Source organism: Carettochelys insculpta, chromosome 14 (assembly GCF_033958435.1).
Source record: "Carettochelys insculpta isolate YL-2023 chromosome 14, ASM3395843v1, whole genome shotgun sequence".
NCBI lineage: Eukaryota > Metazoa > Chordata > Testudines > Carettochelyidae > Carettochelys > Carettochelys insculpta.
Window position 1 is genome coordinate 25,848,551 of NC_134150.1, and position 27,425 is coordinate 25,875,975.

Below are 27,425 nucleotides of genomic sequence, written 5' to 3' on the forward strand. Positions count from 1 at the left end.
AAAGCACTTTTGGAATTAGTATGCAACAAGTGAGTTAGACGAAGCTTACTTTACTACTTAGACATATTTAAATGGGGCTGCATAGTATGAATGGGCTTGAGTAGTTGCTTTCCTCTCAAACATGAATGAATGTTCATCGAATATTCTGAGTTCAGGCATCTAATTTTCCAACAAAGGAGTAGCACGTCTTGCAAATGGCTTAATCGAGGAAATAAGTAATTTTAGTGTTTTCAAAAATAGTACATAGATATTATCTACTTATGTAAAGCATTTAGGAATAAGTTTTATATCTGCATTTAAGTATTTTTAAAGGAATACACATTTCGTAATGCTAAGTTTACGTTAGTCTTAACTCTCTTGAAAATGCGTTAATCTTTTGTAATAAAATTTGGTAACAAGCACTTCTGAATTCATTTCTTTGATATCAGTGTAAAGGCTTAGTGATTTTTAGCTTTTCTCAGACTGAGGACCTGCTATATACATATTGCTGGCAAACAGCTACAGGTAGCAGTCTTTCATTTTCCATGCTTCAGATTTTGTATTCCAGTCACTTGATTAATGTAACTTAAGAGAAATGGCACCAGATCATACTTGTGTCCAAAAGCAAAGGTAACTACTAGTCATCCACTAACTTTGTGAACTGTACATGAGGAAAGTGACATTAGCAACTGTTTTACAGGCTGAGTGCAAAATTTTTTACTATCAGAAGCTAAATATGGGTAAGTAATATAACATTACTCTTCAGCAACTTTCCAGTGTTCATGGTGCTATTCATCCCATCCTCCTGGTAGAGTAGCCCCAAAATAAGGATTATGGGGAACTTTGATATCAGATTCTACTCTGAAGACAACTCATTAGTTGACAATTTTACGTTCATTTTTTTCATTAACAAATTTAAGGTACATCTTGAGGCGCTGTTCGTTTTCAGTGGGGAGCATGTTTTAAATAGGTATTACCTATTCGTAAATTTATATCTTTAATAAAGCAAATAGGTTGTACTTTGAGGCGCTTTAAAAGAAAAATACAAAATGTTCAGTTCCAGTTCAGAAGCATTAGCTATTCACAAGAAGCACTGCAATAAGGGTAAGCACCAAAACCCTTGCACTTGGCAGTGTAAATGATAAACATTTTATGGCAAGACTTGTTTGCCAAGTGCAACAATTTTAAAAATGACCAGTGTTCAGAACAATCTGCAGCAAATGGCATAGCACCTACATGGTCAAAATGCAGACAAAAAATTATTTCAATTTTGTTTCCACAACATTAAGTTTGGCGAGTGCCAGTATTTGTAATTAGTAATAAATTACAAAAACTGCAACAACAGTTTTGGCACGAGTTAGAAAAAGTTCAAAGTTATAAATAAATCTACTGATTTGCATTTGGCTTTAGTATGAATAATCATGGGACATACAACCAAATTCAGGAGCAAATACTAATTGACACACTATAGGAAATGCCAAATCGTTTGTCAAGCTAAATAACCACTAGCACTTTGAGCAGAGGATTTTCAGAAGTAAAGTAGTACAGAGCAGTAACAATTTACAGACAAAAGCCACACTGATTGTGCAAAACACATTACTATAAAAAGTCTATGTACAGCAAACGGTTCTCTGTAAACATGGTAAGTATGAATTTTCAGAAAACAGGGTGACAATATATCAAATACAGGCAACGTTGGCATCCTTAAACAGCACAAGGGTAACATTCCGGGCCTGCAACTACAGCCCATCACCATACAAACAAAAGGAGTAAATGGGGTTTAAACACCCAAAAGTTTAATAGTATTAGTGTTGTATATTTTATATTTACTTATTTTTTGGTATCTTTAGATATAGATGTACTTAGTTTGTAGAAAAATGGGAACATAAATGTGCTTTAATCTTCGCTGAAAAGAATTTATATGCAGTTAACTACTAGTTAAGGGGGGTTTTAGTTCTAACATATTAGAATGGTATGATTTAAGAAAATACAAAAATAAGATTAATACTGTCAAAACTTTATACTGGAAAATATTATGATTTATACTCTTAGATGAAATATGAACATTTTAAATAAGCTTTAACTATATAAAGAATCTTCTGTAACTTCAATTAATATACAGTGGGATAGCTATATATATATATATATATATATATATATTTTACTATTTTTTTTCCTCAATTTTTAAGCACCAGTCTTTCACTTCTGGATCCACTTTGGTTGGAAGATTATTCCAAATTCCACAGGTTCACTTTAAGGGCACATAATATAATTTTAAGTAACTGCTATCCACATTTTAATTCTAGTTTCTCTTCTGAGCCAGCTCACAATTCTTACTCAAGTGTAGCATCTGAAATAAGACTTTAAATATCTGCGAGTAGTCTTTTAGCTATAGTTTCACCCATGTAAGGAGCACTGGGGGAAATGCCTTTGGCCAAATGTAGAAGTATCAAATTGTACATTTTTGAAAAATCAGTGTAATCGTATCCACACAGATACCATCTACCTTAGCCAAGAAACCATTTGAAATAAGTTTGAGTGGTTCCAACAACTCTATATTTACATTAAAGTTTTGCAGTGGCTTCTACAACACTTCTGTAATAAACCCACTTGCACAGCCTATTAATAGCTGCTGCCTCATTTCATTAAAAAAGTTGGCAGGCTGTTTACTTAGAATTTAAAGACTATACTTGTCCGTTACAAATCTGAACAAAAACAGTGTTGAGCAAAAGTGACCACTATATTTGCTAAAATAGTCAATGCATTTTAGCAGATGTTTAATTATAAATCTATATGAAAATAGCTATAAAATACAGTGTCTTGCATGGTAGTCTTAGCAATTGTTTTTTTAAAAAAGGAGTTTGAAAAGTAAAGGTAATATACACATTTTAAAAGCATTTCATATCACAGTTTTGGACTGTTTCACGTATGTCTAACAAATATATTGGCTGTTTGCTCAGCACTGTAAAACATTTTAAAACCTATATACATCACCATAAAGTTTTCACGCCACATATAATAACCAGAATATAGCCAATACACAAAGGGGAAACAAAGATAATATACATTACTTATAAGACTGTTTGGCCCTATAATGCATCTTTCCAATACAAAAAGCAGTTAGTATTGGTGCAGGTAAGAGGGTCTGCGTTCATGCTTTACTGGAAAAGATTTAAAGCCCTTATTCAGCTGTTTGTGCTGGGAAGTCTGCTGCTGTGGTGAGTGTTGCTGCTGAGCGTAGGCAAAATTGGAGGAAATCCCTGTTGAAGAAGTACAGTCGTTGGCTGTAGACCAAACGGGTGACTGTAAAATCTGCATTGTGTCACTCCACTGACTGACTGGATTACTCATCTGATACAAAGATGTACTCTGATTGGGCAGTGTGTTTGCAACGGATGCAGAATGCTGCCAAGGAGCCTTAGGAGGCCAGGTTTTGGTTTTATTATCCTGTAGAGACAGAAGTATTAGCTTTGATTTTGCACATCAAAATACTACTAAAATATACATCAGTTCATTTTGTTCTGATTTCTGGAAGTTGATTTTCTATTTACTTGCCTGAAATTATTTTCAGTAACAAAACAGTTGAGCAGATAAGAAAAAAGCTTTTTTTATACATGTGTAATAAGTACTTGTTTTCTTAGAAAAAGGAGCATGTTGCAAAACTCACTCTAAGGCTTTCTATAGATTTTCCCCCAGGCTACCTCTATACTGGCCCCCTCCCTTTCAAAAGGGGCATGCAAAAACTGCCAATTGAAAATGCAAGTAAGGCACTGATTTGCATATTCAGCAACTTATTTACATAATGCCTGCCACTTGCCATTCTAGAAGTGCTGTTTTCAAAAGCTCAAACAGCCCTGTAGATGAGGTTACTTCAAAAGGAAGCCCCACTTTTGAAAGCACCCTTCTTAATTTTTTTCAGGAAGGGTGCTTTCGAAAGCAGGACTTGCTTTGAAGAAATCCCATCTACACAACTGTTTTGGGTTTGAAAATAGCACTTCAGGAACAATGAGCAGCTGTCATGCATATGAGACACTGAATATGTAAATTGGTTTTATTTGCATTTAATTAGTCTATTTGCATGCCCTTTCGAAAGGCCAGTGTAGATGTAGCCCTATTGTTTATAAAACATTATTTTTTTCTTTAAGCTCGTAAAAATGACTGCTTACAGCAAACATGTTGATCCACTGTATGCAAACTAACTTACTGAAGCATCCTGAATACATTTATGACCTGTACAGCTCTACTGCAACAGCTTTATAAAACAGACTAATTTGTTTCAGTTATCATTTATATTGGTGGGAAGCCATTGCCGAGCAGCTCATTTCATGGGGTGATGGATTCCCCTATTAATTTCTCATTTAAAAATGCTTAACAGTGTAGCAGCATTAACCCTAGATCTGTGCCGCCCTGGCCTATACTACACATCCTCATGGACATACCACTTGCTCTGGTTTGTCATCTAAGTATCTGGAAAGCGAGGGGAAAAGAGCAATACCAAGAATCAGGAAAGCCACATACTTCCATTCTCCTGCAACTAGGAACAGTCTGCATGAGTCCAACAGGAGGGAAGCCATGTGGCTTCAACATACTGAGTTGCTTCCAGTCAGGCCAATTTTTTTAACTGTTACACTATACATCGTGACAAACAATGGGGCAAAGACACTTTGTAAGAAATGTTGTGCAAAGCTTTAGATTTTCCTTGCAATACAAATAGTTTTTCATGTTGATTAAATTCAGAAATAACAGAAATTTGAACCTCAGGAGCAGTCTTAGGTACCTGCCAAATTATCTATTGTTGTTCTCTTGCTAAGTCACCTTCATTAACATACAGAAAAAGCAATTTTCAGCTTACCTGATTAAGATCATCTACAGTGGAAAGAAGAGGTGGTGAAGGTAGTGTGCCAGGTTCTTGCTCACCACTACTGTGTTTTCTGCAGAAAGCAAACAGATTGACATGCAATTTGCTGTCATTTACAAACACCTCTTTTTCAGCTACAGTTGTGCAATTCTGAAGATGACCAACATAAAGATAAGGTAAAACTGTTTACTCTGTACATCTGACAGCACCGTGTGTATGCATTTTCACTTTGTGCATCCTGCACTCAAGCAATGGGAAATGAACATTAACCATAAGATTCTTCTTTGCTTAAAATAGCTGGTAGATGGATTCTGGGATAGTAGTTTTGAAACTTTAACTATTCACAAAATTAATAGCTAAAGGAACACATCTTGAAATCAGTCCGTTACCCATCTTTTTTCTGTCCTACTTTACACAGCAAGCCATATCAAAATGGGGTAGTGTTCTGAGTACTGGTAAAGAAATAAAAATCTTTCACAAGTATAGTGTAGCTCCCAACTGCAGAATTTGGCTTGTAGCTAGTCACAGAGAAGTGAACTGAGTGAGCTCATTTACTAAAAAGATTCAGTGTTAAAATTCAGACCCCGTAATAGCAACTCCTCTCTGTCAATGGCTGATTTGATCAGAGCCTCTTGAATCCAATTTTAACACAGTTAACTTACACACCACTTGGTTTTTGGTTTTGGTTTAATCAAATATAATTTAATCATCAGGTAAAGAAAGTTTTTTTTTAAATGCCCCAATTGCTAGAAATCATAAGAAAGAGCCACCCTGAGACAGACGAATGGTTCATCTAGCCCAGTATTCTGCCTTCTGCCAGATGCTTCAGGGCTGTGGTTCTCAACCAGGCGTACGCAGAGGTCTTGCAGGGAGCGCACCAACTCATCGACATATTTGCCTACTTTTATGATTGGTTACACAAAAAGCACTAGCTTGCTGCCAGTCAGTACAAACTAAAATTTCATACAACAACATTATAATGCTCTACTGAACTGTAAACAAATATATTTCTATAATTATTTGGCAAAAATGAAAAAGTACGTAATTTTTCAGTAAGTGTGCTGTGATGCTTTGGTATTGTGCCGGATTTTGTAATAAAATAGGTTTTAAGTGAGGTGTAACTTGGCAAGACAAATCACACTCCTGAAAGGGGTACCGTTGTGTGGAAAGGCTGAGAGCCACTGCTTCAGAGGACATGAACAGAAAAGGAAAGTTACCAAGTGATCATCATCCAGTCCCAGTATCTGGCAGTCAGTCATAGACACATGCACAGCATGGGGTTGCATTCCAAACATTTTGGCTAACAGCTCTTGACAGACTGGACCTATCCTCTACTACTTTGCTAGGAAGGTTGTGGCTGATGCCTACGTGAAAGGGGAAGTCCGTAGAAGAATTTACAGAGGGGCTTGACTTAGAAAGAATGATGAGGTTGGAAGATTATCTTAACAGCACTATTTTGAGTAGAATTAAGGGGAGCAAAACTGCAGCAAAGCCAGAAAGGAGGATCTTGTGGTAGTCAAACTGCATAACGAGGATCTGGGTGAGAATTTTAGCTTGAGTTGAAGGATGGAATGAAGTGATAAGATTTATATGCAAGTCTAGAGAGAGACGACTGAAAGATGACCCCTACTTTAAAGAGGTAAGTAACTATGAAGATAGGGGTGTTATCACAATGAGAGAGTAAGGGGGGAGGTGAAAGAGCGCTCTCTTTTGTGCATGTTGGAGTTTGAGATGACAAATGGCACATTCATGAAAAGATAGCACAAAGATACTAGATTAGAGGAGGTGACAGCCAACTGGCAAGATTCATGAGTTATAGGCATAAAGATCAGATAATCACAACGATCATTTGCATATCTGACTTCCAAGTTTCAATTCATGCGGCTGTCTCGCAGTCCCACCAGGTGAATGCTCTTCACACAAGATTCTCCCTCTGTCTTCACACACTTTTACGAAGTTAGGATTAAAAATATTCAAGTGGCACATGTTTATATTAACACATCTGTGCTCACCTCCTTTGTTTGACGGCAGCAACAAGGTCTGGCCCTGAGAACATGGAAAACAAACTGTCTCCATTAGCTGAGGAAGTCTCATCACTTGAGCTGGCTGAGTCTCCTTGATTACCGGACCAGCTGTTTGTCACATCACTGTAAGATAATAGGAAATCAGTTCTCAACTCTACACTGTCCTGACCAGAGTACCTGCCATGAAATGTTATTAGATTGTAACATTAAATGCTGAATGTTGGAAAGTCCCTACTCCTGGGACCCATGAGTTAAACCCCAATTGTGGAGAAAGCAAGAGGGGGAATATTTTTCTTACCTATTCACAGTATGTTTCACTGATTATTACTGTAATAACTGTCCTGCCACTGCAGTATAATCAATTGAAACAATCTAATGCAATAAAAAATGCTCACTCATTCACGTGTGTGTGTGTGTGTGTGTGTGTGTGTGTGTGTGTGTGTGTGTGTGTGTGTGTGTGTATCTCTGATACAATACACAAACACACATGCACCACAACCTTTCACTCAGGCAAAAGAGCCAAATGACACTTGGTTTAGGGTTTTTTTGAAAAGGGTCAGGCATTCAATTTCAGAATTAGATGAAAAGGGGTCCCCTACCTAGAGGCTGCAAACCAGCATGTAAGGAGGGCAGGGTGGTGTCACCAACAACCATTCTCCATTCCTTGGTGAACAAACGGGAAGGGAATCCTGAAACTTTATGTTGTAGCATGAAACCATCATACAGAAAAGGTTGAGAACCACTTCAGTAGAAAATGTAGCAACACTCGGATGTTTGTGCTGCATGTTAGGAAAACTGAATTCAAGTGTGCTGATTAAGCAGCTTTTGCTGCTACTCCACAGTAGCAGCATCCAGTTGATAATGTCTAGGAAACTCAATGCAATCCCCTGACATATCAAGTGACATCATAACATCAATAGTGATAATGAATATTCTTCATCCTTCAGATATTAAAATAACCTCATTTGAATTAAGCATTATAGCGATCCTGTCACTTCTCATGTTAAAAGATTAAAAATACACTGTATGAACAAAACTGACCTACAATATTTGCTTAAAGGAGATTTCAAGCTAATACTACCACTTCAATATCAACAAAGCAGAAAATGGTCAAGCCTTCTACTCTAGAAAATTACATAACTCTTAAAAAATAGTAGCGTGTTAGTCCCATGCAACAATGGCAGTTAAAAAGGTATCAAAAACAGCCAATAATTTCCAGCATCTCTCCCCTATGTTCAACTTGCACATACAGCGTATTAGAACACAATGTATATGGTGATGCTTGTATAGTCTCACTTACCCTTCTGTGAAATATTCAGGAAAAGGCCAGGTTCTGTGAGGATCATCAGGAAGAGGCCAATTGCTACGTGTGTTGCTTGGGCGACGGATATGCTGTGCTTGCCTTTTTTGTTGCATAGCCTGGCTGACCCCAGCTACATAGCGGGCAAACTCTGGATCAGAGCCCACTGAATATACAAAAAGAAATGTGAGAGTCAGTTGCTGACACATTCAGCTATTTATGTTGTAATTATGCCTTAACTTAATCCTTTCACTTGGCTGTGTATCCCAGCAAAACACTCCAACAATCAATAGCAGTCAACAGAGTTGATAACTCAGGCTGAAGCAATATACAGTATTAAATAACAAGATAACTGAAAAAAATTATATATTGACAAATAGGCACATAGTATCTCCAGATGCTGGATACAGGTAAAGAGCAAGTCACTCACCTGTAACTGGAGATTCTTTGAAATGTGCTCCTTATTTCTATTCCACTGTGGATTATGCATGCACACCTGGAGCCAGAGAATTTGAAAATAGTGTTCATTGATCTGCACATATGCCTCTGTCTGAGGAGATAAAAGATGTGCCTGACTGATCATCTCTCCAGTTTCTTCTCTACCACAATCAGATAAAATCTGAAGCAGAGAGGAAGGAGGGCAGATAGCAGAATAAAGATAGGAACCCACACAATTGTGAAGGACCTCCAGTTACAGGTGAGTAACTTTCCCTTCCTTGAGCGATAGTCCCTACTGATTTCCACTATAGATGACTGACACAAGTAAGTTCTTAAATAGAAGAAAGGTGTGAGGATGTAGACGGCAGAACTAAGGGAAGACCACTATTCCACATTAGCAGAGGAATCCTGCACAATAACATAATGTCTCTCAAATGTGTAAATGAAACTGCATACAGATGCTTCACAGGCATCAAGGAGGGGTATTTCTTGAAGTAGAGGAATGAGCTTTCACTACTGGGGGAGAAGGATGGAGTTCAATAACCAGTCAAGTAAAATGCAGCCAACTGAAGATTCTTTGGGTGGAGAGGATATGCTCCCGATTCTTACAGTTCTATCCACAAAAAGTCTTGCAGATTTCCTCACTGGTTTTGTTCTTTGCAGGTAAAAGGGAACACTGAGGGAGTGGAGTCTTTGTTCTCCTGAGGAAGCAAGCATTTTTGGAAGAACCCAGTTAAGTGAACTCTTTGGATCAGATGAAATTCTCAAACTAATATGGGGGTGACTTTGGGATGCTGATGTAATAAAACTCTTATCCCTATGAAATACAGTGTAAGAAGAATCTGCTGCCATCACTGCTCCAAGCCTGTTAACCCTTCCAACTAAGGTGATGACTATGACGAAAGTGACCTTCGTGTAAAGGAGAGACATGAACCAAGAAGCCAAAAGATTGGGGGCTGGGCTGAGGCCTTGCAAGTGGTACAAGAAGGTTTAAATGACACTGTAAGTAGGTTTCTGAACAGGTGGGAAAGTCCTGATTAGACCTTTCCAGAAGCTACTAGTCAGTAGATGTACAAAGACTGAATTGCTCTGACATGGCATGCGTTGTTTTCTGCCAAGTCAACTCACAAGGAGCTGGTGACAGGCCTGATGCATTCAAAGAGGGTGAAATCCAAGATGAGAGGAACATCTGCAGTTTCAGGGAGAATGCTTCTTTGATGTGTCTAAGAAGGAAAGCACTTCCATTTAACTAGGTGACCTCTCTAGAAAGAGTCATTCATACTATTAGAAATGTCATCTTGCACAGCTGTGGAGCATAAATGATCTAAGGATAATGCCCATCCAAATACAAAATCCTAAAATGGAATAGATGCAGACTGGGGTCCTGGGCTTGCTGTTCCACTTGGTCAAGAGCTCAGGAAACATTGGGAGTATGTCTAGTAGCTGGGGTGGCATGTAGAAGAGTCTGAAAAACTAAAATTTTCTATCGGAATAACCTTTTCCCTGTCCTGCCAAGTTTGCATAGAATGGTAATAGAAGAAAAGCCTGAGGTCTGACTGAGGAAGAAGCAATATTACTCTGGTGGCAACAACCACGTTGCTTTGGAATAATGTGTGAGGCACTTCCTGTTTGCTTGAAAGACCCCCAGATTCCCCAGCTAGCATTTCTCACAGAGCTAATATTGCACAATATCATCAACTTATGGAGCGCCCAACTTGAGGCTGACAGTAAAATGTCTGCTGAGGGTGTCTTTTTGAGCACATTCTGCTTACCTGGAAGGTAGACTACTGATAAAGTGATGTGATTTCCATGGCTTAACTGCTTTCACACACAGGAAAATGAGTCTTACTCCTCCCTGACTGTTGATGTAGAAGACAGTTTAAAATGTTATCAGACATTAAAAGCACATGGCAATGTGGATGAGTAGAAGAAATGACACGTGCCTTTTTGACTGCTTGCAACTCCAGAATACTGATGTGCATCCTAAACTCTTGAGACGTACACACAATCTTCAGCTGTGTGGCTACTCATGAGGCATCCCCAGCCTAATAGGGATGCATGTGTAATAATCTTCCTGCCTGGAAAGGAATTGAGAAAGAGAACACTTTTGCATGTCTGGCAAGAAATTGTCCACCACAGAAGAGAAAACTCTACCTTGGCAGGAACTGTTCCTGTGAGGTTCGTAGGTTAGTGGCTTGGAAACTATACTAACTGCAGACACATCTGAAGGCAATGGTGGTGAAGTTTTGTAAGCAGGGTAACAATAGATGCAGGAAGACAGATGACCTAAGAAAGACAAACATATCTTGCCAGGTACTCAAGGGTTTTATGTGATCTGAGCTAGGATATTGTTCAGAGTCTGGCACCTGTCCTTGGCAAGTATATTTTTGTGGTGATTGAATTCAAGGCAGTCCCAATGAAGTCCATTCATTGTGTGTGAGTGTGTACAGATTTTTTGTTTTGTATTTATGCTGACTTCCAACGAGAAGAGAGGAAAGAACATGCAGCATCACAGAAGCTGAAGCATAGGCTTCCTGGCAGGACTTGGAAATAAGGAGTAAATTGTCAGAACAGGGGAAGACACTGAGACCACAATGTCAGACGTGAATTGCTTCCACAGAGTATCTTGGCAAAGATTCTGGGAGTGACTGCAATGCCAAAAGGGGACATGCTGTACAAAAAATGGTCGGAGCTCCCAAGTAACTGAGGAAACACCTGTGACCATGATAAACGTTAACATAAAAATAGATGTCCTCCTTTGAGGCACAAAAAACATATGCCCTTTTCTAAAGCTGGGATTATAAACACCAGCGTAATCATGTGAAAGGAGAGGTTACTTGCCCTGTGCAGTAACTGGAGTTCTCTGAGATGTTGTCCCTGGGGGTGCTCCACCTTGAAGTGCATCACCATTACTGCACCCACTGGCCGAAGATTTGTGTGTAGCAGTGTCCCCTCCCTCCCACGCCCTCCCAGTTGCCCGCACATGCAGGGCACAGGCATGAGATGCCTCTGGCACTTACTGCACATGTGAAGGCAGCCAGTTCCTCAGTTCTTCTCTGATCCAGAAGCCAAAGCAGGAATCTGAAGCAGAGGGGAGGAGGGTGGGCGGTGGAATGCCCACATCTCTAAGAACTCCAATTACTGCACTCTCCTTCAAGGGTCCCCTTGGGTGCTCCACTGTTAAGCGACTACAAAGCAGTGTCACTGCTTGGAGATGGGGCCTTCAGATGGTGTACCTCAGCTGATAACAATAATGATTGGCCGAGTGCAGTCTGGGAGACAACAAAGGTTTGTATGGTGCAATGCTGAGTGACTGCGTGAGCAGACGCCCATGTAGCTGCTCTGCAAATGTCCTCCGTGGACATGCTTCAGAAGAAGACTGTGGAGGAAGGCTGTAGAGGCAGCCATTGCACATGTGGAATGGGCATGAATGCCCACCATGGGTTCTTCGTTAAACTTTACTGTAAGCAAGCCTTATAGAGCCTGAGATCCATTTGGGTGGTCTCTGTTTGGAGACAGGCATGCCACAGGACCTTTCAGCTGAGGAGACAAAGAGTTGGGTCATCTTCCGGAACGGCTGTATTCTCTGCTGGCAGAAGGCCTTGGCCCAGAGGATGTTGTGGGTATGCACAGCTCTGTTCCTATCATTGATATGAGGTTTCGGGAAGAAGACAGGTAAGCACACTGGTTCATTGCAGTGGAAAGAGGTAGGTAATTTAGGGTGGGTGCAGAGGACCACTTTGTCCTTGTGAAGGATCATATGTGGCGATTGCGACATCAGTGCTCTGATCTCCCCTACCCTTTGTGGTGAAGTGATTGCCACAAGGAAAGCTACTTTCATGGACAAGTGCAGTAAAGAGCAGGTGACTATCGGTTCAAATGGTTTGCCAGTTAGAGCCCTGAGGACCAAACTGAGGTCCTACGCAGGCGTCGGCTCTTTGATTTGGCAGGAAAGTGTTGTGGGGGCCCTTAAGGAACCGCTCGACGGATGGGTGGATGAAGTTCGAGTGGTCTTGGATAGGCAGGTGGGAAGCCCATATGGCTGCCAGGTAGACCCTAATCGTGCTGATGGACAGATTTATTTGATGAAGGTGAAGTAGGTAAGTGAGTATATGTGGGATCCCTGAATGCACGGATGGGAGAGGCACCAGGCTCTGAAGCATTGCCATTTTTGTAAGCATGTCTTTCTCGTTGCAGGTCACCTGCTGTTCTTGAGGATCATCTGTATCTGAGGTAGACAGTGCGGCTCTGACTCTGTCAGTCAACAAGGAACCGCATGTGGAGGTGAAGGTAGTCTAGGTGGTGAATTGACCTATTCTGCTGCACTAGGAGCGAGGAGACAGGAGGAAGGTGACACGTGGGATGTCTGGACAGCTGTAGAAGCTCGGAGAACCAGGTCTGTCTAGGCCATCTGGGTACTAGTAGTATGACCCAAGTCCTGTCTTGCTTTATGTTGACCACGACCCTCTGACTGAGAGGGATCGGTGGGAATGTGTATGCTAAAGGTGCATTCCATGTGATGGTGAATGCATCCCCCAATGAGTTGCGGCTTAATACGTGTCTGGAGCAATCGTGTAGGCAGCACGTATGGACAGCTGTACCAAACAGATCTATGATTGGGAATCCCCATTTGCGGAAGATATGCCAGATGGTGGATCTGTTGATTTCCCACTCGTGATTGAGAGGTAAGTTGCAGCTGAGGTCATTTGCAAGTATATTGTTCCTGACTGGCATGTAAGCCGCCACCAGGTAAATTTGTCGAGGGATACACCACTCCAACAGTTGTACCGCTTCTCAGCAGTTGTGTCAAGCATACTGCTTGTTGATGTAGTGCATCAAACAGACTGTGTTGTTGGTGATCTGCATGGAGAAGTGCATGCTAGCATACCGAACTGCTCTCAGCTCTAGGAGGTTGATGTGCTCGAGCCATTCATCTGCTGATCATGTGCTCTGAACCACTTGATCCCCTAGGTGTGCACCCCAACCTAGCAGGAAAGCGTCTGTTGTAATGGTGATAGTTGGAGAGGGTCCTGGCAGGGAACTCTGTTGCATATGTTCTTTGGCTGCAACCACCAAGTGAGGGAATCCCTGACTGTAGCTGGGACGCTTAGTGTTTTGTTCAGTGGATGGACGTGGGACCTGAACACTGTTCTGAACCAGGCCTGCTTTGATCTCATTCGTAGGCATGCAAAGGGCATGACACAGACCACTCCTGTCCTGTGGCCAAGCAGACATAGATATTGTCTGGCAGTGACACTGGGACTGACCTGCTGTGTGATGACATGGTCTCTGATTGCCTGTAGCCTATGTAGAGGCAGCAAGGCTGTGGCTGCATGGGATTCCAGAAGTGCTCCTATGAACTCAAGTGTGCGAGCTGGTGTCAGGGTGCACTTTGACAGGTTTATACACGGACCCAGATTGGAGAACAATGTTCTGATCAAAGCTGTTACTCTTGATTCTGAGCTAAGGAATGGCCCCCTATTAGACAGTCATCTAGGCAGGGAAATATGGTTCCTCCCTTTGTTCTTAGATATGCAGTGACCACTGCTAGGACCTTTGAGCATGCCCTTGGTGCTGTGCAGAGGCCGAAGGGTAGCACCCTGTACAGGAAGTGGTGTTTGCTATCACGAATCTGAGGAATCATCTGTGCGATGGGTGGATGGCGGCATTAAAAAAAGCACCCTGGTGGATGACCGTGGACAGCCAATCCCCTTTCTGTAGTGCAGCAATGATTGTGGCTAACACTACCATCTTGAATATTTGATGGAGTACATATGGTTTAAATTTCTGAAATCTAGTATGGATCTCCAACCCCGTTCTCTTCTGTGCGAGGAATTAGGATGAGTAGAAGCCCCTTCCCTTAGGCTCCATGAGTGGTACTTCTATGGCTCCCAGCTGTAAAAGACATTGTGAAAAGGAACGGGGATGGGGTTTGGAGATGAATGAAATGACATAACCAGAGTGTACAATTTCTAAAACCCACTTGTCAGTGGCGACGGCTCACCATGCATGGTAGAATTCTGCTAGCCTCAAGCTGAAGGGGTGTGTGCTGCTCGGCCTGGGCCTGCAACCTATGGGAGCCATCTGACTCTCAACCAAACCTTCAAAATGACTGATGGACCAGAGCCTTCTGGGTAAGCGACTGGTTGGTCTGTGGTTTGTCTTCTCCTCGGTTGTTTCTCTTCTCTTCAGTTGTTTCTGACTTCTTCTGTTATCATAGTGTAAGTTGCTAAACAGAGATGGTTTGTACTTATAACTAAATTGTCTGTTTTGTTTATGTTTTGCAGCAACCATTGGGATGCCTAGGGCACATAAGGTGACCCCGGCTCTTTGAGGGAGTGAAGCATCTCGTTAGTCCTTTCAGTGAAGAGTTGAGACATTAACTAACTTGACAGTGATTTGGATATCCCTAGGAAAACCGGACTGTTGCAGCCAGGACACTGCCACATAACCCCTGCTGATGCCAGGCACCTAGTGGCGGTATCTGCTACATCCACAGCTGATTGTAAAGCAGTCCTTGAAATGAGCAAGCCCTCTCCCATGAGGGCTTTGTATTGATCTCTGTTGTTATCTGGAATTGTTTCAATAAAGGTGTGAAGTTGTTCAAAGAAGATGTGTGTATATTTTGCAAGCAGTGCCATATAACGGGCAGTAGGAAATCGTAGGCTGGCCAATGAGTACGACTTTTCCCCCATGACATCCAGCCTTTTCCACTCTGTCTCCTGGGGTGAACCTGGTATTCTGCTGTCTACCCCTCTGATTCACTGCCTCTACTATCAATGAGTTAGAGGATACGTGGGAGAAGAGGAATTCAGCCCCCCTGAGGCCATATAGTATTTTGGATCCAGCCTCTTTGATGTGGATGGTATGGAGCCTGGAGTGCTCCAGAGAAGCCAGGCTGGATCTAGAAGGGCTTCATTAATTGGTACTGCCACTCTGTTCTGGGTGGACGAGTGGAGGATATTAGTCAGCTTGTGATGTCTATCCCTGGGAGGCTAAGAGGGTTATCTCGGGCCTGTCTGAGACCCGCTGAAGAGGTCTTGGAAAGTCCTGGAATTGTCACCCAAGAGGGAGGTGGGTGGTTGCATTGTTGAGCCTGTGGAGGATGATGGAGGAGAGAATTGCGATGGGAGCGGGGAAATCAATTGTCTTCCCTAATGTGTAAGTCCCATAGTCCTCAACCTCTGAAATTTCTGACCTGTCCAGTCACTCAGTACTTGGAGGTCAAGGTTTGTTCATTGGCAGAAGTTGAGGTAAAGGCTGGGGAAGGGGCTGGTGTCAGAAAACTATCCACAGATCTCAGTAAGGCCAGCTGGGTGGCAAGGGTGGGGACACCCACTGCTGTTGCCACTGTGGTAATTGTACTGACTTGGATGAAGATTTCCCCACTTCTCTCTGAGGAAAAATTTCAATGTCTGAGTCAGAGGACCTCGCTGAATCAGAAGCTGGAGTGAGTGAATGTGAAAGTCTTGAGCCATGTAAGGAGCCTTCACTAAGCACGGGGGCGGCCTGGTACCAAGGTGACAGAGAACTCCCCAGTGGTGGTATACTGCAGCATATATGGCGTAGGGGGCTTCGGTACTGAGGCCCCCTGTGCTGCCAGTATCGAGAGAACAGAAGCAGCTGTAGCTCTGCTAAGTACTTTTGCGTGCTTTGCCGGTGCCAGCTTGTCAGTGTTAGCAGCTGCTGGCACCAGTGTACTCTTCGCAGAAGCCAGTGTTTGCTTCCTCCTTGCCGGCTGGTTCTGCAGTGCTGGCAAGGTGGCTGTGTAAAAGACCTGCACCACCTTGTTTGAGGAAGGGCAAGCCCTCTCCTTCTGTCGGCTTTTTGGTGAAGCACTTGAGGCTGTCCACTTAAAAGCAGGGAGGATGGCAGTGTGGTGCTTGCAGCTGGTCAGTTTCATTGCTGGGGAGACTGACCCTGAAGAAGAAGAAGAAACCTCTTCTTAGCTCCAGGGGATTTCCTCTTATTTCTAGGGCTTGTCCTAGTCAAAGCGCTGTCAGTAGCCTCAACCCCCATGGGCTATGCCTGAGTGGAGAGTCATTGCAGTCCACAGGTGTGAGAGCCTGCTCCATCTGCCATATACGGAGCTGTTGCCTTGACTCCTGGAACATTTTGTCAAACAGTGTGACCAGCCTTCTGTGTTGCAGTGCTGACCCTGACACCGTGAGCAGAGAGAGTGGCCATGAGAAACTGAAGTGTAAAGGCCACAAGTGGAGCACTTTTAAAACCCGACACACCAGGTATGAGTGAAACTGATGAGACTGGGTGCACCATGGAGCAAAGCGGCTAGAGCCGCCTGGGAGAAGCCACCTCCGTGGCTTTCCCTCATTGTCTTCTTGTTCCTGATGTATTTAGTTATTTAAGATAAGTTTGATTTTGATTTTTTTTCAGATGACTGAGGGAGGGTGACTGCTCGTGACAGAAGCCAGCAGTGATCAGAGAACCGACAACCGGCTGCCTGCGCACGCACAGTAAGTGCCATAGGCATCTTGTGCCTGTGCCCTCTTCATGCGGGCAGCCGGGGGGAGAAGAGGGACACTGCTACACACAGATCTTTGGCCAGTGGGTGTAGCAGTCCTGACACACCTGAAGGTAGAGCAACCACAGGGACCCTGAAGAAGAATCTGAGTTTGCAAATAAAACAATTGGTATGGTGAAGAACAAGGAACCATCTCTAACCACTCTTCCTTTCAGGTACCAGGAAGAGAGCTGAGTAAAACCCACTCCTTGCTACTGAGGAGGGATGTGTTCTGTCACTCCTAGCTGCAACAGGGACTCTACCTCAACAGAGAGCAGCCCTGAATGATGGCAAGAAGGTTCATTTTGATGGAGGGCAGGGATGCAAAACTCTATCTGACAGTCAGAGTGGTTAACATGTCAGTTGTGAGTGCACTCCATGTGTTGAAAAAGACTGCTAGATGATTCCCAAATGGTAGGTGAGGGGTGTGGGTGCTGGAATTAGTGTTTTCAGGCTCTCAAGTTCTTAATAAAACCACCACCAAGGCAGGGACTGAGACTAAGATACAAAACCTGTTTCAGAAGGTGAGAGAAAGTGAGTATTTTGAACCCGTCTCTTGCATGGTGGCTCATAGGGCTTCTGGTGGGAAAACTAGGACTTCGTGTGGGGAGTCCTCAACCTCTGCAAACTGTCAAAACTGTTGACAAAGCTAAATCTAATTTTCCTTTTGTAGGATGAAGATGAAGCTACAGACACTGAAGTTCTGACCAGACCATGCAGCAGTGAGAAGGAACTGTAGAGGTTTTTGGTCCACTCCACCCTTTATCCCCTCCTGTACAGGCCCCTTAAACACAGGCATGAAGTGCAGGGTCCAGTTTTCCAGTTCCAGGTACATGGTGTGCATGCGTAGCCCACTACAGAAAAATACAAAAGGACCATCACTCAAAGAAAAATTGTTAGCTAGCATTTGTACCAGTATCGGAAAGAAACATCAGTGTACTTTTTGCTGCTGTTTTTAAAGTACAAATATTTAAAAATGGTGGTATCAACAAATCATTTGGTGATCTCAGTGCAGACTCTCTCATTTTAAAGAGACCACCTGAACAGCCATTAACAGGCAATACCTTTGCAGCCCGACCAGCCCCTGGGCTGGTTATGAACTGGTGACTTAGAAATCAAAGGAGTGCCATAACAGGCATTTCATGATTTGGGTGGGCAAGCGTATTTGTGCCTCCTTTTTTTTTTTTTAATTTTTTTTTTATTTTTTCGAGCCGGGTGTGGGGTTGTTGTTAATTTTCTGCCTGCACAGCTTTATGCCCTGGGTGTCTCCCCTACTCTGGTGACAGCCCTGAGTCAGAGATTCAGTATCCCATCATCAGTCCCTCTGGAGTCTTTGAATTAAAGCCCACAACATTTATCAAGGCTCAAGATGGGGGTTCAAGAAACCAGCTATTCTGAATTGTTCATGAGTTCAAAATTACCACTTAGCTTCAAGTGGATCCCACCATCTTTATTCCTGTTCCTGTAGAAGCAAACAGATTCTCAGGCACGATAATTGTGAAGATCTACTTTGGAGCCACTTAATTGCCATAGGCCATAGTTGCAGGGCTCCTTCAAAGACCTATGGAACTATTACTAAGACTGTATCACTTTGATGAAAAAGCCTTCCAGAATAAGAAATACACTGAGTGAAAACAATGCTTAATTTGTGTAGTGTTTTACATTTTCAAAAGTGACTTAAAAACAAATGAAGGTACTGGGTATGATGTTCTTAAGTATACAGTGCAGAACTCAATCTAAAATAAATGCTTTGAAGGTCAGATGATCAAGGCAAATATTCTGTTTAAAATCCTTCCACCATTATCAAATTCTTACATCTGGAAGACAGTGTTGAAACACACATACATATATTTCAGTTTTAACAATACTAGATCAAAAACACACAAATCATGTAAACTATGCATTCCTTTTAGGATCTTGAAAAAGATAGGTTTACTGCTGAAAGTAAACTGGATTTTTTTCTTAACTGGGTAAGACTGCAGATCAGTAAAAGAATCACAGAAATGTAAAGGTCAACTCATCCCTCCTTCTGTGGTCAGGCAAGACCATGAATACTGTCCTAGACCATCCCCAAGAGACATTTATCTAACCTGTTCTTAAAAGCCTCTATGAAAGGGTTTCCATGATCTCCCTTGGAAATTTATTCAGTGCTTAACTATCCTTATATAGAAAGTCTTTGCTAACATCTAACCTAAATCTCTACGGCTGCAAATTAAATTGGGCACTTTTTGACCTGTGGTGGGTGGGCTATGGCCAGATCTGCACTAAGGGGGAAAGTAAGATACTCAACTCCAACTCTGTTAATTAGGTATCTGGAGTCAATATACTTTAATTCAAGCTTCCACACCATCTCCACTGTGGGAGGAGCAGCAGTAATGGAGAGTTTCCTGTCGGACTGGGTCAAAATATACTAAAATCCAGCTATATCAAGAGTGTGTGATCAGAGTTTAAAGTTCTAAGCACATTATTTTAAAACAACTTAAAAAAAAGTTACTTTACTGTACCAATCAAAGCCTGAGTTAAGGATTCCTACCCCTCCACTCAGAATCTGACACTCTGGTGAAGAAGCAGCTCATTTTTCTATTTTATTGCATTATGCCTTTCAAGTGTTATATAACAGCCAAGTATTATATAAATCTCTCTCTTTAGCTATGGGACAATTCATTAAAACATTCACTCTGTTTAATTACTTTCTGCATTCCTTTCAGCATGGTGGAAAAAACCAAGGTTAGTTTTGCATTTATGTTCTCAGTCCAGTAATGCAAATACTACAGAGGCTGTAAAATATACATCATAAAAAAATCTAAATTCTGGGTCAATTTCACCTTGGTAGTATCCTTGTAACTGGGACCAAATTTAGGGGTTTTGTTTGTAAAGACAGAGCTAGTAACTTCTCATTTTAATACTGAAATAGTTATCTTGCACTATGACTATTGTTTACTTCTCTTTTCCTTCTTAATACTAATAATAATCTAGTCAGAGACCTATCATTTTGGAATTTAACAACTGGTGCTGACTGCCTTTGGAGTGAACACAATAAACAGGCCTCTCTGTAAACAGCAAAGCTAGATGAGGGAACAAAGTAGCCACAGGTCATGCTTTTGGGGGACATGGGGGCGAGGAAGGAGGACGTGGCCTCATGCCAGTCCAACTGCTCAGTCTCTTCTAGCAGTTTTAATAATTGCATGATTTCTGCATAGCAGAAACTTTTGACATTAGATGTGTTGCACATATGTAGGTAATTAACAGGGATCCTTTTCTGTATCGTGATGTGGTCTGTCTGACAAAAATGGTTTCAGAAACCCTTCAAACTAGGGCTGAAAATAAGTTTTTACTCCCATTTTTGTTAATGAGCTGCAGGATGTCACTTAGATTACATGGTCTGTTCCTCTCTAGGCATTGCTATACTCGGGCTCACAATGCCTAACTGCTTCAGGAGCATATACTTTCTGTATTTTCAAAACAGATTTAAGCACTTGGGCAGCTAAATTTCATTGTCAGTAGATGGATTTAAGACTCCTGAGTGTCTCAATCCCTTTTGAAAATTAGATTTAGGCTTCTAAATCAATTAGATGTTGCAATCCTACACCCAGCACTGAATAGCTTTAGAAATCTGGGCCTAAACCGCTTTGCACCTCAGTTCACTCACATTAAAAATAAAAGTCCATGGATGTTCTGACCTTTTAAAAACACTTGAGATCTACAATGAAGAGAACTATTATTATTAACATTTAACAATATTCTTAACTTGGTAAAAAAAAGTATAAATAAAATGTAATTATTCAAAGAAAAAGGATACCCACCTGCAGGATCAAAAGGCAGAATTTCTCCCAACATCCCAAAGACTCCATCATTCTGGTCACGGTTTGGCCACGTATTGTTTCTAGGTCCTTGTGGTTTTTGTCCTAACATCTCAGACACCATACTATCCATATAGCTGCTCACAAGACCCAAGCTATACAAATCAGAGCTCAGATCTGAAAAGCCAGGATTGTTCCACTGACTAATATGAGATAATCCAGCCCCAACTGCTTGTGCTGACTGCTGTGAAGAATTATTCATCCATTTGCTGGGTACACGCTGTTGCTGTGCTCCAATTGGTTGGAGAAGATGTTGATAATACTGTATTTGCTGTTGCTTTTGTGACTGCTGCTGCTGCGTCAGTCCTTGCTGAGAAGGGTGCAGAGATGCGTGAGAGACAGACTGTGGTTGCTGTTGCACTGTTCCCGACTTTTGTTCCATTGATGTGGAAGATACAACAGAATTCCTTCTTTTTACCATAGGAGAAGTCTGCTGGGATTTGCCCATATTAAAACCAGACAAGAAATCTATAACGTCTTGCATTTCCTGGTCAGTTGGTAAATTCATACCCTTGTCATCCTTGCCATCATCTGCTCTGAAGAAATTATCACATCTTTCAACAAGAAATCCATTAACTATCTGGTTATTTGTGCTCTGTGGTGGCTGTAACTGATCTGTAGTTCTAGGGAAATTACCTATGTTCAAAATGCTTTGTAACCGTGAGTCTATGTTACTGGGCATTTTAGCTTTCTCCTCTGCATTGTTACCTATGAAGACATTTTTGGAAGGTGTGCTAGGGATTGAATAACTTCCACTGTTGCTTGAACTAGCACAGGAAGTTTTCTTTGTAAACCGTGAAGTTAGTTTTGAGAAAGTCTTTTGCAGGCCTCCAGAAGACTTGCTTCCATTTCCAGATGGCATGTCAACTTGATTCCCAAAGTCACATATCTCACGCTGTAACTGGATCTGAATACAGGGCAAAGCTTGCTCCCTGTTTCAAGCCAACCAATACATTAGCATCCTAATACAAAACGCAACTCTACATCTTAACAAATCTCTACTGTCAGTTTGTGCAGTTTTGGGGAACTGAATAATCAGGTTATGGATGAGGGGGGAACATTAAAAATAAAGCCCTCCAGACAAATCAGAAAGTCAGCCAGACTAATCAAGTATTTTCTTATTGGACAGAGTGATGCTAGCTAAAACAGCTACATTGGTATTGATTAGTCTGGATGATATGAATTTTGGGGTATTTGTGTTTTATTTTTCTGAATGTGTTTAAACAAGGCTTCAAAATCTGGCAGACACCCCCTGCAACATCTTTGCAATAGAACTGTACAAAACCTTTTGTTCTACCTACAGGCTACCAAAAAGTCACACATTTCTTGTGGCTTAGTCAGATGTATGCACCCATTCTTTGCCTTCCTCCCCTCAATAACAGACACTAGCAATTTTTACAATATTATACGGAGTCATTTTTACAGACTTCCAAATAACTCTGAGTTCTCGTACGCTGGAAAAGTAGAAAATGATGAAAATATAAGATGTACCTTCCTTCCTTCCACCTGTTTATGTCAAACACAGCAGTATAGAGCACATCTACCAGTCCCAAAGTCTTTTCTGGATCCAGACTCCTCTGCAGTAAAGACATTGTTGCTGGATCTTCCTTCAGACACCTATAAATATTGAAGTTTTCAAAAAAGTTATTGCTGGACTATTCCAGACATACATTTTTGATATATTGGAAAAGCAACAAAATACCATGTGGCCAAGAATTTGTGAAACAAATAGGTTTGGCTCATGAATAGCTTAGCTACTGCCACATACCTCATAACATAGGACAATGAAAAACACACTGGTTTTAGGTAAGAACAGAGAATTGCTAGCAAGCACTAATGATGAAACTTACAAACTGGAACGGATGGGTTGCACTCATGCTGTAAGAATGACAGGCAAGCAGAGACCAAATAAGGGTTCAGAATTCTCAGCATCTCCCTTACAGACTTGCCAGTTCTCTCCCTAATGAAGCCTCTTGTACCATACTATGACAACATTCAGTGATGAAATTATGTACCATGTAACAGAAGTCTCTGTACAAGTCACATGTGACATAACCTCACATGAATCATTAAACTCTGGCAGATTTGAGGTGCAGAACCATTACTAACAGCAAAAATAACTTGTTTCTGAATTTTACAGTCCACCGCTCTGGAACTGATGTGATCTCTACAGCAGTCCCACATCCTTAATTTAAAAAAATATCATCAAGAACTGTTTGGAGAACAATGGAAACAATACCCACAGAAGTCAGAGTCCCCATCTTGAAATGCTTACACAAAACAACAGACCAAGTGGCTACCTCAGTGTCCTCTGCTGAACTTCTGCAATTTCAGTCCAGGAAAAGACTGAGCCAGCCTGAGTTGAGTAAAAAGGACAGAGACTCCATGTTTAGCCAATGCAAGAAAAATTAAATCACTTAGAAAATTTGATTCTAGATGCTCCCTAAATACTTTATTACGCTCTGAAAAGACAAAATTCACATCTCTCTCTAAATTCGTAAACGCTTAGCACATTGAAAGGAAAGGGTTCTCTAATGCAGGATTGGGAAAGACCAACTTATTGGTCCCAATGGAAGCAGGTGGCCAAACATGTCTCTTTGTGCAAAATTAAATTGTTCTCTCCTGAAAGGTCCATCATCCAGCAGAGATTATGGCAATTTTTAAAAAAAGACTACATTAATAATCAGAATAAGTAAATTTACTTATGGGCTTGTGAAGAGGTTTACACAGTAAAACTCACCAAGACCTCAGCCTTTTTCCAGGGAAGAGTGAGTTTATCTGGAGACACAACTTTAAAATATAAAACAATGACTATCAATGGATGATCCCATGAAAAATCTTAAATTCTGCCACAGAGTACTCAGGACAGACACTTAAACCATAACACAAGCTACAGCAAGAAACTTCTATTCAGCTCCCAATAGGAAAAGATAAAATACAAGCTGAGGAACAGGTGTGCAGGGATGTATGCTTATTGACAGCCACATCATGTTTTTCCAGAAACTGCAAAAGGAAGGAGAGTTGGGTCAACTTAAGAGTACAGAACTTTCCATCCATCTGTTTTTAAGCTACATTCACCCTTTCATGTTACTTAGTCAGTAGATCACAATCAGTAACAGGCTCATAACGAAGCAGATCATGGCACAGGGAAAGGGATTCTCCAAAGAGAACTGCTACAGACTCCAGTGGCACTGAATATTTGCATTGAAAAAGAAAAAAAATGAAAAAGTTCACTTCTGTTCCATCTGAAAAGGCAGGCTCTTTGAGTATATGACTGACGGTCTCTGTTAAGCTTGCAATATTTGACTGGTGTTTTGGCTGGCACATGAGGCAAGACAGTAGTCAGCTCAACCTTCTAGACATTTAAAACATATGAAGTGACTTCCACACTTGGTTTAGTAATTAACCCTTCCATTTTTCGTGACTGAAGAAGTTTGTTCATACCAGGACTACTTGAGCAGAAAACAGGCTCTTAGTTACAGAACACTGTGTGCAATATTTTTCGTTATGTACTGCTTGCTTTGCGCTCTCTGATATCCCACAAGCTTAAGGGCCTGGTGCTGTTTCACACATGATCCAGTTCTTGTAGACCTCTGCTTAAGAGACATAACCCTTTCAGCTGTCACGGAAGTCAGGACCTAAATCTGTCATGTTAATTTACTCAAATTTATCTGAGAGGCATAACTTAGAGCCTAGCTGTAGTTTTCTACATAGAGGCACAGAGAACCACCACATGCATGACCTCCCTGACTAGCTAACAGGGCAACAACAGAAAGAATTTGCTCAGCAAATAAGCTAAGTATTAATTCCCACTTTCTTTAGGTTGTTTCTGAACATGCAGCTGGTCTCAATTCCAAGTATGAGATACAGAATTTTTATCCAGTTTCATTATTAACCTTAATAGAAGAGAGATATCAAGTAGATTACCCTCTCAGCTACTTTGAACAACTGGTAGACCCAGCAGGGCTCCATTTCAGATTTGGGCAGGATGGGAGAAGAGCAGTTTTAACCCTGATTTCAGAAGCTAATTAGGCATCTTAAAGATCTGTGCTTCCTTCTTTTTTCTTCCTCCACCCTCCAAATAATGAGGGGGTGCTGCTATTGCTGCTGGATTAGCCAAGCACTTAATCCCTAGCAGGTACTGTGGGGGCAGTGGGGCAGCTCCAAGGAAAGGGGAGTTTGCTTGTCTAGATACACAGAGAGCAGGAGACACCCTAAGATCAGGCCCACCTGGCTCTGTGCAACAGATCAAGAGATAGGCTCACAGTCCAGAGCAGCTGAGATGGTGGAGGCCCAGAGGCTCCAGATGGCAGTAGAGGGGGAGAAAGGGCAGCATCTTTCCTCCTGCTAAATATTTCATCCAAACATAATATGAAACTCAGGGAAGGAGAAGTGCCCCATTTCCCCTAAATGGTACCGGAGGCCCAGATCATGAGGTATGAAGAACTAATGCACTGCATCTACCTTTCATTTTAGGGAGAAAGTTATAGCATGTTTGCTACGTCAAAAAGTAGGGCCTAATACGTCAGATGTAGCTCAGGGCAAGATCTAGATAGTGTTTATAACAATTTATCAAAAAATAACTGAAGGCCCACCAATACTAGGAATTTCTGGAACTAATGGCTAAATGATTACCCACATTGACTCCAAGACTACTAATTTACTAAAAAAGATTTCACTCAGCCAGAGAAGTACAGAATTGTCAAAATCTAGCTACTTCTCCAGCCACAGAACCAGAATCAGGACTGGCGTCACTTGAAATGGGATATCAGCAGAGAACACTACTTCCTTTAGGCAGTAATTAGGGGACAGAATTTTCTCAGGGGAAAAAAGGTTAAAAGACTTTTTATGTACAGTAGGGTTGCCACATTCCTGAGGGTTCAGTGTTGAGAACCCTCGCGAATGTTGAATTTCACAAATATCTGGATTCACTGCACAGGAGGCTAGGGCACCTTGCGGTGGCTCCAGAAGCATCGCACAGCTGGCTACAGTGTCTCATGCCATGCAGGTAGCTACAGTGCCTCGTGCCACGCAGAGATAATAACAGCACTGCACGGGCAGCTACAGTGCAGGGGATGATGAGAAACTCGCAAATAATTTAATTCACAAATTAAACATTTGTGAACGTTGCGACCTTGCTGTAGTATCTCTCTAAGTGAAATCAGGAACCGAACAGTCTTATATCTGCTGAAGAACAATTAAAAACTCAACCTAGTAGATTTAGTTTGAGAAAAGCTTCACCTCATTACCTGCATATGTCACAAAGGAACCTTGGCAACTAAAATGAACGGGGGGTGGGGAATGGAGCGCAGGGGGAGCAAGGATAATTTACATTGCCCTAGAAGTACACTTGAGATGTTGAAGAGATCTAGGGGCAGGATTTTTGGTGAGGAGGCAAAAACTCTATGGTTTGGAATACTTAACCTTATGATCTAAGACTTCCCTAAATATACTTGCAACCTTTAGAGGCAAGGAATAAACAGCTACAATTCAAATAAACTAGATGAACTGAAAATAAATGGGCTTGTCCCGCTAATAAGCAGGACATTCTAAGCTAGGTAGTCAGAAACCTGATCCACATCATGGAAAAAGGCAGCTACCAACTTCATTAAATCCAAGGTATTTCCAACAGACATGGACTCAGAGAATGCTTTCTTTCACTTGCAGGAATCAAGCACACAGGAAATAGTTAATTGAGTCACTAAAAATTTCAACCAATTACTTACTTAAAGAGTCTTTAGAGGTAACCGCTGCCTTTAACCATAGGAGAGATGCCCATTCCCAGTGAGCAGTCCACTTCTAGTCCCCCCACAGTATTTTGTCTCACAGGGAGCCAAAAGCATTTCTCTGATTGATTAAATGTGATTCACTAGCATACGGAATGGTCAAATAAATATGGTTAAATATGGTCAATATTTAAATAGCACCTCAGCCACACAGTGACTAGATGGGTCTCTGTTAACATTTGTCAGCAGGGGGAGCTTCTCCAAAGATTTTCAGCAGTGGCTTAAGCAATCTGCATTTTCTTTTTAGTTGTTTTCAAAAATATAGAGCACTTTAAAAGGTATCACAATAAGAGAAAACCCCTGGAGTGTCCATTTATAACCTGAAGGAATTAAAGAAGAATTAACTTTTCTCTGCAGAAAGTCACTTCACTATTCACACTTAAAAGAAATGCCATATATAGCAGACCCTCAATTTATGTGAGGGTTCCATTCCGACACACCCTCATGTAACTGGAATTTCACTAAGTCGGAGGTGGCTTTTTTCCCCATCAGAATGCACATTCTGCAACCAGGAAAGCAGCAGGAGCACTGGGGAGCTCCTTTGGAAAGGTAAGTCCTGGGAATTGGTGGGGGGGGTGCTACTGGGGAGGTTTAGGCCTGGAGGTGGGTTGGGCTGTGGGAGTGGGGCAGGATGGTTAAACCTGGGGTGGGTTAGGGCT

General features: G+C 41.7%; 1 protein-coding gene across 6 annotated transcripts in view; it reads right to left on the minus strand.

Moving 5' to 3' along the window:
- Positions 1-77: 77 nt before the first annotated feature.
- Positions 78-27,425, minus strand: part of GARRE1 (granule associated Rac and RHOG effector 1) — a 125,136-nt gene continuing 97,788 nt past the window's right edge. For all 6 annotated transcript variants that reach the window (XM_075008635.1, XM_075008634.1, XM_075008633.1 and 3 more), the window contains 6 exons: positions 22,472-22,597; positions 20,924-21,912; positions 8,162-8,327; positions 6,850-6,984; positions 4,832-4,910; positions 78-3,426 (listed from right to left, as the gene is read on the minus strand). In XM_075008635.1, the coding sequence (XP_074864736.1) occupies positions 3,100-3,426; positions 4,832-4,910; positions 6,850-6,984; positions 8,162-8,327; positions 20,924-21,912; positions 22,472-22,597 (1,822 nt within the window). In that variant the 3' untranslated portion in view covers positions 78-3,099. The remainder of the gene's footprint in view (positions 3,427-4,831; positions 4,911-6,849; positions 6,985-8,161; positions 8,328-20,923; positions 21,913-22,471; positions 22,598-27,425) is intronic.